Consider the following 13,104-nt stretch of genomic DNA (forward strand, 5'->3'; position numbering starts at 1 on the left):
CTCGGCTCCAAATCTTTCGCAAGACAGCACATAAATATCATGTCACACACACACACACACACACACACACACACACACACACACACACACGCACGCACGCACGCACACACACACTGTTCCAACAGTACACGCATGCTGCACACACATGCAGCAAGGACACATAATCGTATTTATGAATATGGCAGACGTTAAGCCATGCCAGGCAGTCAGTGAAGCGTTTCAAGGCGCTGCTATAAATAGCCATGTGTTCTCCTGTGGGCACATTTCTCCCGCCTCCTCCTCCTCCGTTGCTTCTTCTTATAGCAACAGCCCGGGAGAGGAGAGACATTTATAGAAAGGACAGGGCACTACAGCTCTTTCACTTTCTGTTTTTATCCTTGCTGCTTGTAATACTTCCCTCCACCTCCCACACACATGCAGCTGCTGCTTCTCTCCCTGAACCAGCATCTATTCACAGCAGCTCCCTCCATTTGTCATCAGCTGGTGACAAAAACACAAGGAGTTCTGATGGGAAATGAATTGAAATATGGTCTATATATAACCAGGACAGACATTTTCAGGGGTACACTATGTAAGGTGAATCATTTTACTTGAAGGGCAAATCCTGTGATCAGCTGTCCACTGATTGTTTGTTAAGAAACACAAGAGCCTGCTATAAATATACAAATCATGTGACTCAACTGGACATTTAATAAAAATCCTTGCGGGTAGTAGTTTACTCAAAAACTGCTCTTCATACTTTATACTTTTGCCAAGCCACATTTCAGAGGGAAATATCCTACTTTCTGCACCACTACATTTATTTGACAGCTTTATTTCTGTTTCAGATAAAGATTTGACACCATGGATAATATAACAAGGTTTTAAAATACAACACAGTTACAGATTAAAGCAGTGGTTTCTAAACTGACATCTAACAAAGAGCAATGTGGGGTCCCCTTTCAGATTTCTAACGGCTCCACCAAACTCTGAATTGTCCCTTTTAAACCTCTCACATGGTTTCATTTCAATAAATGTTCAAATGATCCAACATCTCAACAAAGATCCAAGATGAGAAGGAAAGTCAAACAACGGAGATTTGTGGAACAGATCTCAGTCATCATCTGACGACCCCTGACATCTATCTGCTGTCCCTGGATACAAAACTGTGTTCACACCAGCTCCACCTGCAGCAGCAACAACAGCAACATGCTGCTGACACACTGACGTTTCAGTATTAATCATCTAAGGATGCCATATATAATAATACGTCAGTCAGAGGGACCAAACCAGAGTTTTACATGTTAAAACAATTTGCTACAGTGTGGACTCTTACTTGTACTTTCCATATTGCTGTACTGGTACTTCTATTTAAATAGAGGATCCCTGAGGCTGCTGCTACAAATAGGACACTCAGCAAGACACTGAATCAACTGGAGGAGGACTGTTCTCCAACTGACTTTGAACTCTGACCTTCACAAGGAGCAGTAAATATTTGAGCATCGCAAAAAAAGGAATCGAATTTTGATTCAAGGGAAAAATTCCTTTTTGGAGAGAACACTTGTTCACTAAGTTAATGGAGACAATCATCAATTTTTGAAATATGAAGCTCTGTTCAGAAGCTAGTTAGCTTAGCTTTACATTATGACTGCTGAAGTGATCCAGCTTGGAAATGTCCAAAGTGTACCTGAGGGCTGCATGTCAGTCAAGCTATTTCTTAGCTGGGACCAGAGGCTTCCCGGAGCCTCTGCTGGTTGCCTATAGAGTGGTATTGAAATAGTTTACCATATAAATTCAAGCGCAAAGTTTAATCAGTGCTTCGTGTGATAAAAAAAAAAAAATCAAGATCTAATTTGTGCAAAAGATCCTATTTTGGACAGAGCAAGGCTCGCTCCCAGCTAAGCTAAGCTAGCAGGCTGCTAGCTGTTGCATGATATAAAAACGGGCAGGTATGAAACTAATATTGATCTTTTTAGCTAACTTTCTGCTGGAAAGTAAATATGTGTCAGTTCTTGTTAAGACCAACTGGCACTGCAATCACATTCATTATATCAGGCCAAGAAACAAGAAATAACGATACATTATGTTTTTTGTTTGTTCAAAAACTGCACCATGTCCATCATCCAAACCTAAAATCACTAAAGTAAGCAAATCATGCAAAGATGAAGAAAGCCAGGAATGCATGTGAAGGTATCATAACAGTACACAACACATAGGAGGGGATGCCGGCTGCAGGACTATCTGTAGTGTCGTCCTAATCAGTGTGAAACATTCCACTGTCTCTGTTTCACACCAGCTCCTGCCTGTGATCTCCCCTGAAACCCACAGTGTGTGTGTGTGTGTGTGTGTGTGTGTGTGTGTGTGTGTGTGTGTGTGTGTGTGTGTGTGTGTGTGTGTGTGTGTGTGTGTGTGTGTGTGTGTGTGTGTGTGTGTGTGTGTGTGTGTGTGTGTCAGACTGAGAGATGCACTCACTGTGAAGCTGTTGTTGACATTCTTTGTGCTGGACTCAGCGACGCTGGCATCCGATAGGTCCACCTCATCAAAAATAAGGGACTGCAGAGAGGAGGGGAGTCCCGAGAGGAGAGCCGAGAGATAAAGGGCACAAAAAAACAGGAGAAGAGAATGAGCCTTTGGACAACAGCAGGATTGAACTTATCTCACTGTTACTTGTATAGTACAGCATGAGGACAGCGGTGACTGGCTGTGAGACAAATGTGTTGTCATGGCCACAGCGAAGCAGACCTAAAATGAACCAGTGAAACTTCTCAGTATAAAATGGAAGCTACTGCAGAAGTCAAGACATACAGAACATAAAAGTGCAAACCTGCTGTCTGAGAATACAAGTTACATGTTCAGTATCAACAAACATGACACACTGTCTTTGGTGTTATAAAAAGCAACAACAAAAGAGTTCCAAACCACAGAAAGACTGAAAAAAGAGTAGCATGTGTATCCTTTGATTGACTAAAATGTAAAGGGAGGCTTGAGAAATTACAGGGGAGAGTAAAGGTTAGAAGAAAAAAAAAAGTAACAGCAAATGTACATTCCTCTTGGCTATAAATAAATGAGCTATTTTTATGATGGGAATAAGGAAAACAAATCTGTCCTGATAAAAAGCATTCTGTCCTGTGAATAAAAAAATAAGAGCTTTTCTTACCCATCTCCAACATTGAAAAGAGGGTAAATCAAAATGTCAGATAATGCTTTTAATATTATTTCATGTCCACTTCAATGGAAGCTGAGACAGTGCAGCATGTCTTACTGGTTGTTTTAACCAGTATGTCTTAAACAGTGACAATAAAGAAGTCTTTACAGCCAATTAAGATTGTGATATTTCTTGAAATGTGCAGAAGTGTGTCTGCTGGCCACTTTTTAGTTCAGAGTTTGACTCACGTCTTCTAAAACACGGACAAACAACTTCTCGCAGTTTGTCAAATTCCTCCACTCCTCTCAATCTGAAGTCATCTTCTTCATGTCCGATAATCAGATGATCCCCACACTTCCTTTTACTTGAATAAAATGTCACAAATGTCAGAGATGTGGGCAGCAGGCCAGACGTCTGGGACCAGGCAGAGGAGATATGCTCATCTGAAACCTCGCATCTGACGTTACATTTGAAATTCAAAGTGTTATATCGCACACTTTGTTGTTTATACGAAAGATATATTTTTCTGACAAAATTCTCCTCCCTATTCTCTAAATCAAGAGCCAAATCTCTGGAATTTATTTTTGTTTATTTATCTATTCATGCTTAAAAGTCTCTGTTGGTGAAATATTATGGGTTCCATTTAATCATTCAAAATTCAAACATATCAGTGGGAAAAAAACATGTTTTATTAGAGAAATGATCCCTATGCTATGTAGTATAGCAATAGTTGTTCTCAACCTGATGTCGAGTATAGTTTGTTCACAAGTCACTGTTCTCTGTCGTTTTAGTTCCTCGGCAGAGATCTGAGTTTAAATGTATTCCAGTGTGTGTGGGTGGGAAGGAGTTAATAAAGAAACATTCTGGCCAAGAACAATGAGTTCAACTCGTCTGGAGGTCTTACAGATAAACTCAGTTTGTTCCAGCAGACAGGAAATGCACTTCAGCGCAACACGGCTACACGATGATCTGCAGAGAGGCGCTCCCTCCTGCGCTTCCTTTGTTTTGTCTCCCTACCTAAATGAGAAGAGTGCTAACGGCAGTTAATATGCTTTATTGAATCTGTGTGTGCTGGAGGAGCTGCAGCCAGACAGACAGGAGAGTCTCCAAACAGGAACATGATATCCTAACACAACTGCGATGCGTAAGGCACGCAGCTGAGCAGCTGAGCTCTTAAAGGGCCGCAGGCCAAAAAGCGATGCCGTCAAAGGAATGCCCTCTGACTGCGTGAGTGTGTGGGAGGAGTGAGCTGCTGCAGCTGTCAGAGGGAATGCCCAGTTAATGATGCTCCCCCCGGGCCTGGCTGGAGAGGGACACCAGTGTGTGTGTGTGTGTGTGTGTGTGTGTGTGTGTGTGTGTGTGTGTGTGTGTGTGTGTGTGTGTGTGTGTGTGTGTGTGTGTGTGTGTGTGTGTGTGTGTGTGTGTGTGTGTGTGTGTGTCTCAGAATTTCCACATATGCCTGCAAGTGCATGTGAATGTGTGTATGGAGTGGCAGCCAACACGTATGCCAACACAAATACTGCCCCCTTGTCAAAGCGCTCTTGGCTGCTCTACGCTTCATCACGTGGGTGTACTGTATGTGTATATATGTCTCTCATTCACCACCCGGACACACACACACACACACACACACACACACACACACACACACACACACACACACACACACACACACACACACACACACACACACACACACACACACACACACACACACACACACACACACACACACACACACACACACACACACACACACACACACACACACAGAGTATTTGTGAGCACACAGTGTCTTGAGGGAAGCTGTAATGAAAGCTGACAGTGAATGGTGGACAAAGGGAAGTGTCAGACCCTCCGTTACCCAGAGATCCAGAGCTTAGCTCAGCGGCAGCATCTCAGCAACCTCAACAAGCCTCCCTTCCTTCCTCCTCCAATCCTTCTTTTTATAGCAGGCCATGTGCTTACTTCATGTTTCATCTGCCTATTTAAACTCTTACAGAATCCATAAAATCCTCCTATGACCTGGTTAACGTCACTCTGTCTTCAAACGAGTCAGCATGGATGGATTATGAGATGCTTTTTATCAAGATACTTTTCAAGTAGACAAACCAAAAAGAAATGCCCTAAAATACATGACAGCATGTTGTCTCTCTTTGGAGTAATTTGAAGTTGTTTGTGTATCTTTGTTTTGTTCTTTTCCGGGATCACTTTGTGTCTCTTTCAGGTTATGTTTCTTGGTGGTCATGTTGTTTCTGAGCTCCCTTCAAGCAGAGGCACTGGTGCCCGGTTGGGACTGTTTACTGACCCATCCGTGTCAGGAAGGAGAGGAGAGGTGCTCCTACGACAACCTGCAGTGCTGAGATGTGGCCTCTCTGATGGATCAATGAGGAGGTCAGGCTTCTTTAGCACAGGGCAGCACAGACAGCCAGGACACCTCGGAGACACCAGAGTGGATGAACATGTAGGGGACAATGGGCACTTATCTATAGTGACAAACATCACCGTCTGGCCGTGACAGAAAGAACTCGCTGACTTGTAATGTTTCAGTCATAAATGACAAATCCTTACCTCTTCATACCAAACAAGAACACTAAGTATTTAAGTCACTATTATTATTTTTTGGTATTCTTTCAGCACGGCCATCAAGAGACTTTAAGTTACTGTGATGGACAAGCAGCACAACGTGTAAAGCAATGAAAGCCACAGTCCTCATTAAGGATGAGTTGTCTTAAGCTACATTGACATCAGTGTGGCCTTACAGTCTCTACGCGTGTTTGCAGCCCAGCCTGCAGTTGTATCCACATTATATGCAGCGCATTCATGTCATATAGTAGTAAATAGATAAGCTCCTCCACTGAGTCATCAGACAGTGAAGGGAGCATCGGATTCTGTCATCTGCACTGTCTATCATGGTAATTTGCATCTCGTGTCAAATTAAAAGTGAACCGAACAGATGTGAAGACACTAGAAGATATTAAACCTGTCTTGAGGATCTATAAGACATGAATGCAGTACTGTTCTGTATTGGTGAGCAGGTAAGCTGTCCTGGTGGTCTGGCGCCTGGCTGTGCTGTGCTGACCCGAATTCTCACTAGGCCCTCCTCAGATCCGCTGGCACCCAGAGGTGGGGGGGAGCGTCGCGCGCCCGTCCAGCACACGGACAGAACTCGCCAGCACACGCGACTCCTGGACACTCTGCGCAGCGCCCGCTCCTGCCAGCGTGCCAAGGCACTGCCGGACTAGTGCAGGTGCAGACACACACATGCACACAGTCACACACACACACAAGTTCCAGAGCAGGAAGGTCAGGTTAGAAGCAAAGGGGAAAGAGATGTCAGCAAGAGTAAAAGGTTCAACAAAGATGTCCTTAAAATAAAACAAAAGCAAACAGGATGAAAAAAAAAAAAAGATGCTTGTTCAAATTAAGTAATTAAGGAAGGAAAATAAAGCATCAAACTAAATTTGATTGGTCCCAGATACGAGTGAGGACTGTATTTTAGGGAACAGAGTTGGGTTACTATATTCACACCACTATCATGTCTGTACGATGAACAACAGCTTTTTTTTACTCAGCTTAGCATGAAGACTGGAAACTGGGAGGAAACTGCTATCCTGGCTTCGTCCAATGGTAAAAAAAAATACACCTCCTGAAATTAATTACTGATGGATACACTATGTGTCTGATTCACTAAAGGTTTACGTGTGTAAAATCACGTGCAAACTTCTCACCACCCGCAAAAAAATGTCCCAGCAGATCTACTAACGACGTGCAGTGAGGATTTCCTCTTTCAAATGTGCAATTTAACACACGTTGTCCATTTTGCATGTTTGCCTGCATGAATATGTAATATTGGCCGTTTCTACTTGAAGGTGCAAAATACTGAGAGGGAAACATGCAAATACATACAGTTAGCACCCGCAATGATATTTACTAAACCTGAAAGTAGAAATAGGAGAAGTGATTGTTGTTTATTTTAGTACGACTGAAAGTAACGTATTAATCAGATGTGAACATCTGGAGAGTCGGCTGCTCTTATTGTGGTGAGAAGGAGACGCAGGAAACCAAAGAATAGATAAGAACGTGGTTTTACACCCATGGAGGCAGAAATGAATCAGACATATTGTTTGTCCAGCGATGACATTTCTGAGTTATTGAAGGAACCGAAGGATGATTGACAGCCAACAACGAGGAGGAGCCACGAAATACCAGCAATTAAAAAAACTTCTTCTGACTCAGCATTTTCCCGCCTCTGTTTATCGCTGCTTGGACGTCCACCCGGTCCCGTTATTCAGGTGTGCTGTCACAGGTCCTGAATGTGTCCCGCAGAATTCACAGGTAGCTTCATAAGGTTCCCACTGAATGAAAAGTCACCTGCTCCTCACAGAAAGATCTGGACCTGCTGATCGCTGTTTGTTAGAGGATCTCATCCGATTTGCAGACGTTTTATTATTAAACCTTTTTTTCGCCTTTTTGTTTTCTCCACAGTTTTGACTTTCTCGCTGATAATCTCCTATATAGCATTTTGTTCTTGTTATATTTCTATTTCTTAATTTCAATGGGATCAGATTTCCTTTTCCTTTTGCGGTTGCTCTGTTTTCCATTGCTGGAATCACTTTAACACACGCAAACACCTCATTTAAATACAGTGATCTGCACCTGATTTCAATGACGCAATTACGCTTAATAAATCACCTGCAAAACAGGTGCAAAAAAAAATGTGCTGAATCTTAGAAAGAACACGCAATTTATTAACTTTTTTTTGAGATCTTAGTAAATTAGGCCCTATATTTTACCAGACAGGGATCAGTTGCTAGGCAACCAGCAAAGGTAACAGGAAGTCATTGGTCCCAGTCAAGAGTCTGGCACTTGAATCCCACGTTAAAGAACAAAATGAGCTTTTTACACTTCAAACCAATGAGATGTGAGCTGGATTTTCTTACCTTTATAGACGGAGCCATGCTCCCTGTTTCCTCCTGTTTCCAGCCTTTATGCTAAACTAATCCACCCAGGTGCAAGGTTGGGCAACATAGCAGACAGCAGAGTGGTATCTCTCAGCTCATCTTCCGTACAAGGGTGAGTAAGTTATGCTCTTGGACCTCTAAACATGTTGTCTTCAAACATTAAAGAAGTCATTTGTGGGATTACAGGATACAAATTGAGGATTAACACTAATAGCAGTTGATCTTTTCCATCTTAAATTAAATCAACGTATATAAAGACGACCTATGGCTATTAGTGTGCCGAACAGGGAGACACTCAGCAAACCTACCTTGGCGTCTTTGGCGTAGTAGAGAGTTCGACCTCTCAGTTTGAAGTAGCGTTTTTTCCACCTCTGGAACGAGCTCGTCTGCTTCAACAACAGTCCCTCCTTTATACTCGTCTGCAGGCAGAAAAGACACAGCAGAGATAAATATCAGGTTTATGGGGGCTTATATCAGAGACGGCACACGAAGCTTCACCCTCTCACGCTGCAGCTCACTCTCATATGCAGAACACCCTCTCGTATTTATCTACAGGAAACGGTCAAGATAAAAAGTGACCACTGTTTATGTGTGTGTGTGTGTGTGTGTGTGTGTGTGTGTGTGTGTGTGTGTGTGTGTGTGTGTGTGTGTGTGTGTGTGTGTGTGTGTGTGTGTGTGTGTGTGTGTGTGTGTGTGTGTGAGAGCAGCAATTTTATGCATGGGAGATGAGGAATAGGTCCAAAAGTGGAGAAGAAAGGAAACCCATTACACAAAGCACCCGTCATTTCTCTAAAGAGCTGTAAACACACATCAGTCACTCCACCACTTGGCCGAAAAAAGAGGAGGGCGGATGTTGTCGGAGAGAGAGAGCAAGAAAAAATAAAGAGGGACGGCTCGTATTGACCGCTCCTGCTGACATCTGTTGAACTCTCAAACAAACACCAATATGTCTTCTAGCGTGCAAGTTTGACAATCTTACAGGACATTTGCATCATAATATTCCCATTTACTGATGAATGGTCCACAAATCAGGAGAATTTTAGAGTGAGATGGGAAGCAAAAGCTTGTTTTGAGGTAAATTGATTTGTCGAAGAGGGATATCTATATTTTTCAAGATGTAGCTTACAAGAAACGAGTCTCCCTCTGGAGAGATAAAGTGTTATAATGTAGTTTAAGCATCTTATATGAACCTGCACAGGCTTAGTTTTAAGGTGAGCTGTTTTTATAGGCGCTAGATTTATCTTCAAGGCAGTTTTCTTTTGCTTGAATGTAGCAAATTTCTCTAGTTAAAAGAATATTTTATGTTTATTCTCCATATTCAAGACTGTCCTCCTCAGCGTTTTAAAGTTAAGTGACTTCTGGTGATATAAATAACAACAATCTGGTGTTCAGACGATGTCTTTTCTTTGTTAGAAGATGGTTGTTGAGTGGAGGCTTTGATACGACGGCGGACTGCTCGCTTCCTGTTTCCACCCATGAGGTGGGATGGGTTTTCAAAACAGTGTTTACTGTTCCCATGGTGACAAAGACTGCATAACTTTAAGGAGGAAGTAACTTTAAAGCTCAAGTTCAATCTTTCTTCAACCCTTATTTTGCCTAATTCCTCTCTTTATCTCCACTCATTAGCATTCAAAGCAAAACAACTTTATTTTAGTGACTTTAAAGAGATAATCTAGTTTCATGCATCTTAACTAGTTTTAACGTTAGATGTTTTGTTTTGTTTTTTATAGTGGCTATGGATATTTATAATAGTGTCAAAAGAACTAATTTCACTGCTTTCATAATCATTTGGGTTATAGTGTTAAGCTTGATCATTTTAGAAGAGATTCACGTCATATTCTCACGTAGTTATATTTGATGGTGTATATAAGGCAGTATGAGGAGGAGGGAAAAGGAAAACGCAGAATACCACAGGGTGAGAAACAAGAGGGATCACAGGGAACAGATAGGACATGAAAATAGAGTTCTTCCGGTCTTTTATGGAGCCAGTGTGTGTGTGTGTGTGTGTGTGTGTGTGTGTGTGTGTGTGTGTGTGTGTGTGTGTGTGTGTGTGTGTGTGTGTGTGTGTGTGTGTGTGTGTGTGTGTGTGTGTGTGTGTGTGTGTCACGTCATATCGATCTCCATGTGCCACACAATACACACACTCATTATCATTATGACCCCCATCATCTTGCACACAGAGGAGACAGACACACACTGGACATACAGTGCAAATATAGTAAGACATGGAAGAGTGGACATGCAGAAGATAGAACACACACACACACACACACACACACACACACACACACACACACACACACACACACACACACACACACACACACACACACACACACACACACACACATGCAATGGCTATTTATAGCAAAGGAAGGCTGCTCTCTTCGGGAGAATTACAAACAGACACAGAGGCCTGTAGCTGACATCCTGCCCACCAGCTGTGTCAACTTAAACACAGAAAACACTGCTGCAGAATGGGGCTCACTGTGGAGAAACATGATACACACACACACACACACACACACACACACACACACACACACACACACACACACACACACACACACACACACACACACACACACACACACACACACACACACACACACACACACACACACACACACACACACACACTGGATGAAGCAAACACATTCATGATGGGAGATAATATATATTATTAGACATGGTAAAAAGTAAATGAATGTGTTGTCAGTGAAACTCTTAAAATGCGGTTTGTGACTTTGCTGTTAAAGGGTTGGTTCGCCCAAATGACAGAAAGAACACTGCGATGGGTGTGTTGGCACGTCTGTAATGTGGTGTTAGTTTTAAGTGTCTTCCTACCGTTGTTACAATTGTTATAGTGTGTTTCCTTTGTTGTTGTCTATTTGCTAAACACAGTGTCAATCGTAGCCACTTCGTTCAGACGTAGTTCTCATTGGCTATATCAGGCAATGCAGGTTTCTGATTGGAGGAGGAGGTTAAGTCCCACCCCTCCAGGTGGCAGTCTGAGTCTGAAAGTCTTCAGCTAAACACAGGATAGTAAAACGTGCGTGAACAATAAGTCGACCTTTTAAGAGAGTTTCTGTGAAGAGACGGGAGTTGTCCAAGCACCGGTGTGGCAGGAGTTAAGCTCGTTTGGCAGCGTATTGGCTAGTTTTTGAGTTACCTAGAAAACCCTGTCGATTTTAGATTTGGATTCTCCTTGACGAAGGAGATGGCGAGCCACCTTTAACCCTGAGGAGTTGGACCACGATCAGCTGTTGTCCCACGGAGGAGACCGTCCGGTCCTCCATCCCTTCATTCCTTCATCCCTTCATCCGAGTACACCAGTGTGGTAGGACAGTCAAAGCCCGACATCTCGGACTATTTTTGTGTTGAACCAAAGAGCTCTTTTGAACTAAACTGACTTGACTGGACATATCTGACTAAAAAACTGTTACGACCTCAACACGGCATCATCTTAAACGTTTGGATCCAAAGAACTCTAAACTGTTTGCACTAAAGAGACAATTTTCTTTCATCACCTGTGATATTGACAACAAGTTCATGAGTGTTGTGTTTTCGAGCTGCTAAGCAGTTATTGTTACTTTGAATGCACTAAGTATTGCATATGTTGATCCTAAAATGTGAGTGTAAAATAGTTTCATGTTTTATTGTTTGTTAAAGTTATTACAAATTTCAGTTGAATGTAACCCTACAGCTCCATAGCATATTGAGTCTTGTGTGTGGGTTACAGAATTAATTGAGAAAAAAATATCACAATAATTTATTGTGAAAATAATTCTTCGTTTACAACTTTATTAGATTATTTCTGATGCAAAAATGAGTTTGAGTGCAAATACAGCAGTTCACAGTGACACCTCTTGATTATGCACATTGTTTCTGGAATGGGAGATTCTCACTAGGCTTTAAGCAACAATAGAGTTAAAGTTAGATTGACTATAACGGAGGAAAATATTAAAGCCTATCAATCTAGAGTATCTGGAGGGTTAAATACCTTCAGGGGGAAGTGATGTAGGTGAAGCAATCCTCAAGAGGAGAAGTTCAGCAATGGTTCCCAGCACTTTCATTAAGTCTGGGATTTACAAGACAGATATTTCACAGAAGAAAAGTCCAACTCAAAGCAGGGGAGGTTGCGATATCATGATTTTCTGTCTGTCTTCAAAAACACTGGTTCCAACACTCCCATATTGCAGCTTGGTAGCATTAACGCCCACTTGCACCAAGAATGTGTAGCGAAGCCCAAACCGAGATTGAACAATCACCAGCAGTAATCGACTCTGAAGGAAAATTAAAAAACTATTTCTCAACCTTGAACCAGCCCATTCAGAACCACTGTTTGAAAACACAAAGCCTCACGATGTCAGCCAGGATTCTACCAAATGGAAACTGCTATACTCCCATTCAAGATGTCAATAGCACAGCAGCAATAGCAGCAAAAATAGTTACTCACTTTAATGGTACTTTCTTACTCATTCTGTCATTTATATGGGCTCAATCCCAGCAGTGTTTTCACTGGAAGAGTCCAACAAACAAACTGTCAACTTAAACACAGAAAACACTGCTGCAGAATGAGGCTCACGGTGGAGAAACATGACACACACACACACACACACACACACACACACACACACACACACACACACACACACACACACACACACACACACACACACACACACACACACACACACACACACACACACACACACACACACACACACACATTTTAGCAAAAAGTGGTGGATTTTAAGGGCTTCAGTGATGTCACTTCAGTAATTTCAGTAGACTTGTTGCAGAACCAGAGAAAATGTAAAATAACTTTTTTTCAGAGTCTGACTGGCAAATTGACTTTTAGTTAGAAGAAGCAGACTGCTCCTTTAAAAGACAACATCGATTAAAAAATGTGAGGACTGATTTAAGGTTACTAAAACGGAAGAAAACTATGATTCCAAATATTCCCAGTCTGAATATACATTTTCATTTATGTTTGTTTTGATGGTGGCGGAG

At 42.1% G+C, this 13,104-nt stretch overlaps 1 protein-coding gene across 9 annotated transcripts in view; it reads right to left on the minus strand.

The window, feature by feature from the left end:
• The window catches only part of dgkh (diacylglycerol kinase, eta), a 65,254-nt gene that overhangs the window by 43,136 nt on the left and 9,014 nt on the right, over positions 1-13,104 (minus strand). For 7 of the 9 annotated variants that reach the window (XM_069712121.1, XM_069712118.1, XM_069712122.1 and 4 more), the window contains exons 3-5: positions 8,397-8,507; positions 6,207-6,365; positions 2,452-2,532 (exon numbers count right to left, since the gene is read on the minus strand). In XM_069712121.1, the coding sequence (XP_069568222.1) occupies positions 2,452-2,532; positions 6,207-6,365; positions 8,397-8,507 (351 nt within the window). The remainder of the gene's footprint in view (positions 1-2,451; positions 2,533-6,206; positions 6,366-8,396; positions 8,508-13,104) is intronic. The other 2 variants (XM_069712120.1, XM_069712128.1) reach the window with 1 other exon arrangement.

The sequence above is a fragment of the Brachyistius frenatus genome, unplaced genomic scaffold (assembly GCF_029030835.1).
Source record: "Brachyistius frenatus isolate BFR_SWC_R1_liver_20210118 unplaced genomic scaffold, ASM2903083v1 Contig_106, whole genome shotgun sequence".
Taxonomy (NCBI): Eukaryota; Metazoa; Chordata; class Actinopteri; family Embiotocidae; genus Brachyistius; species Brachyistius frenatus.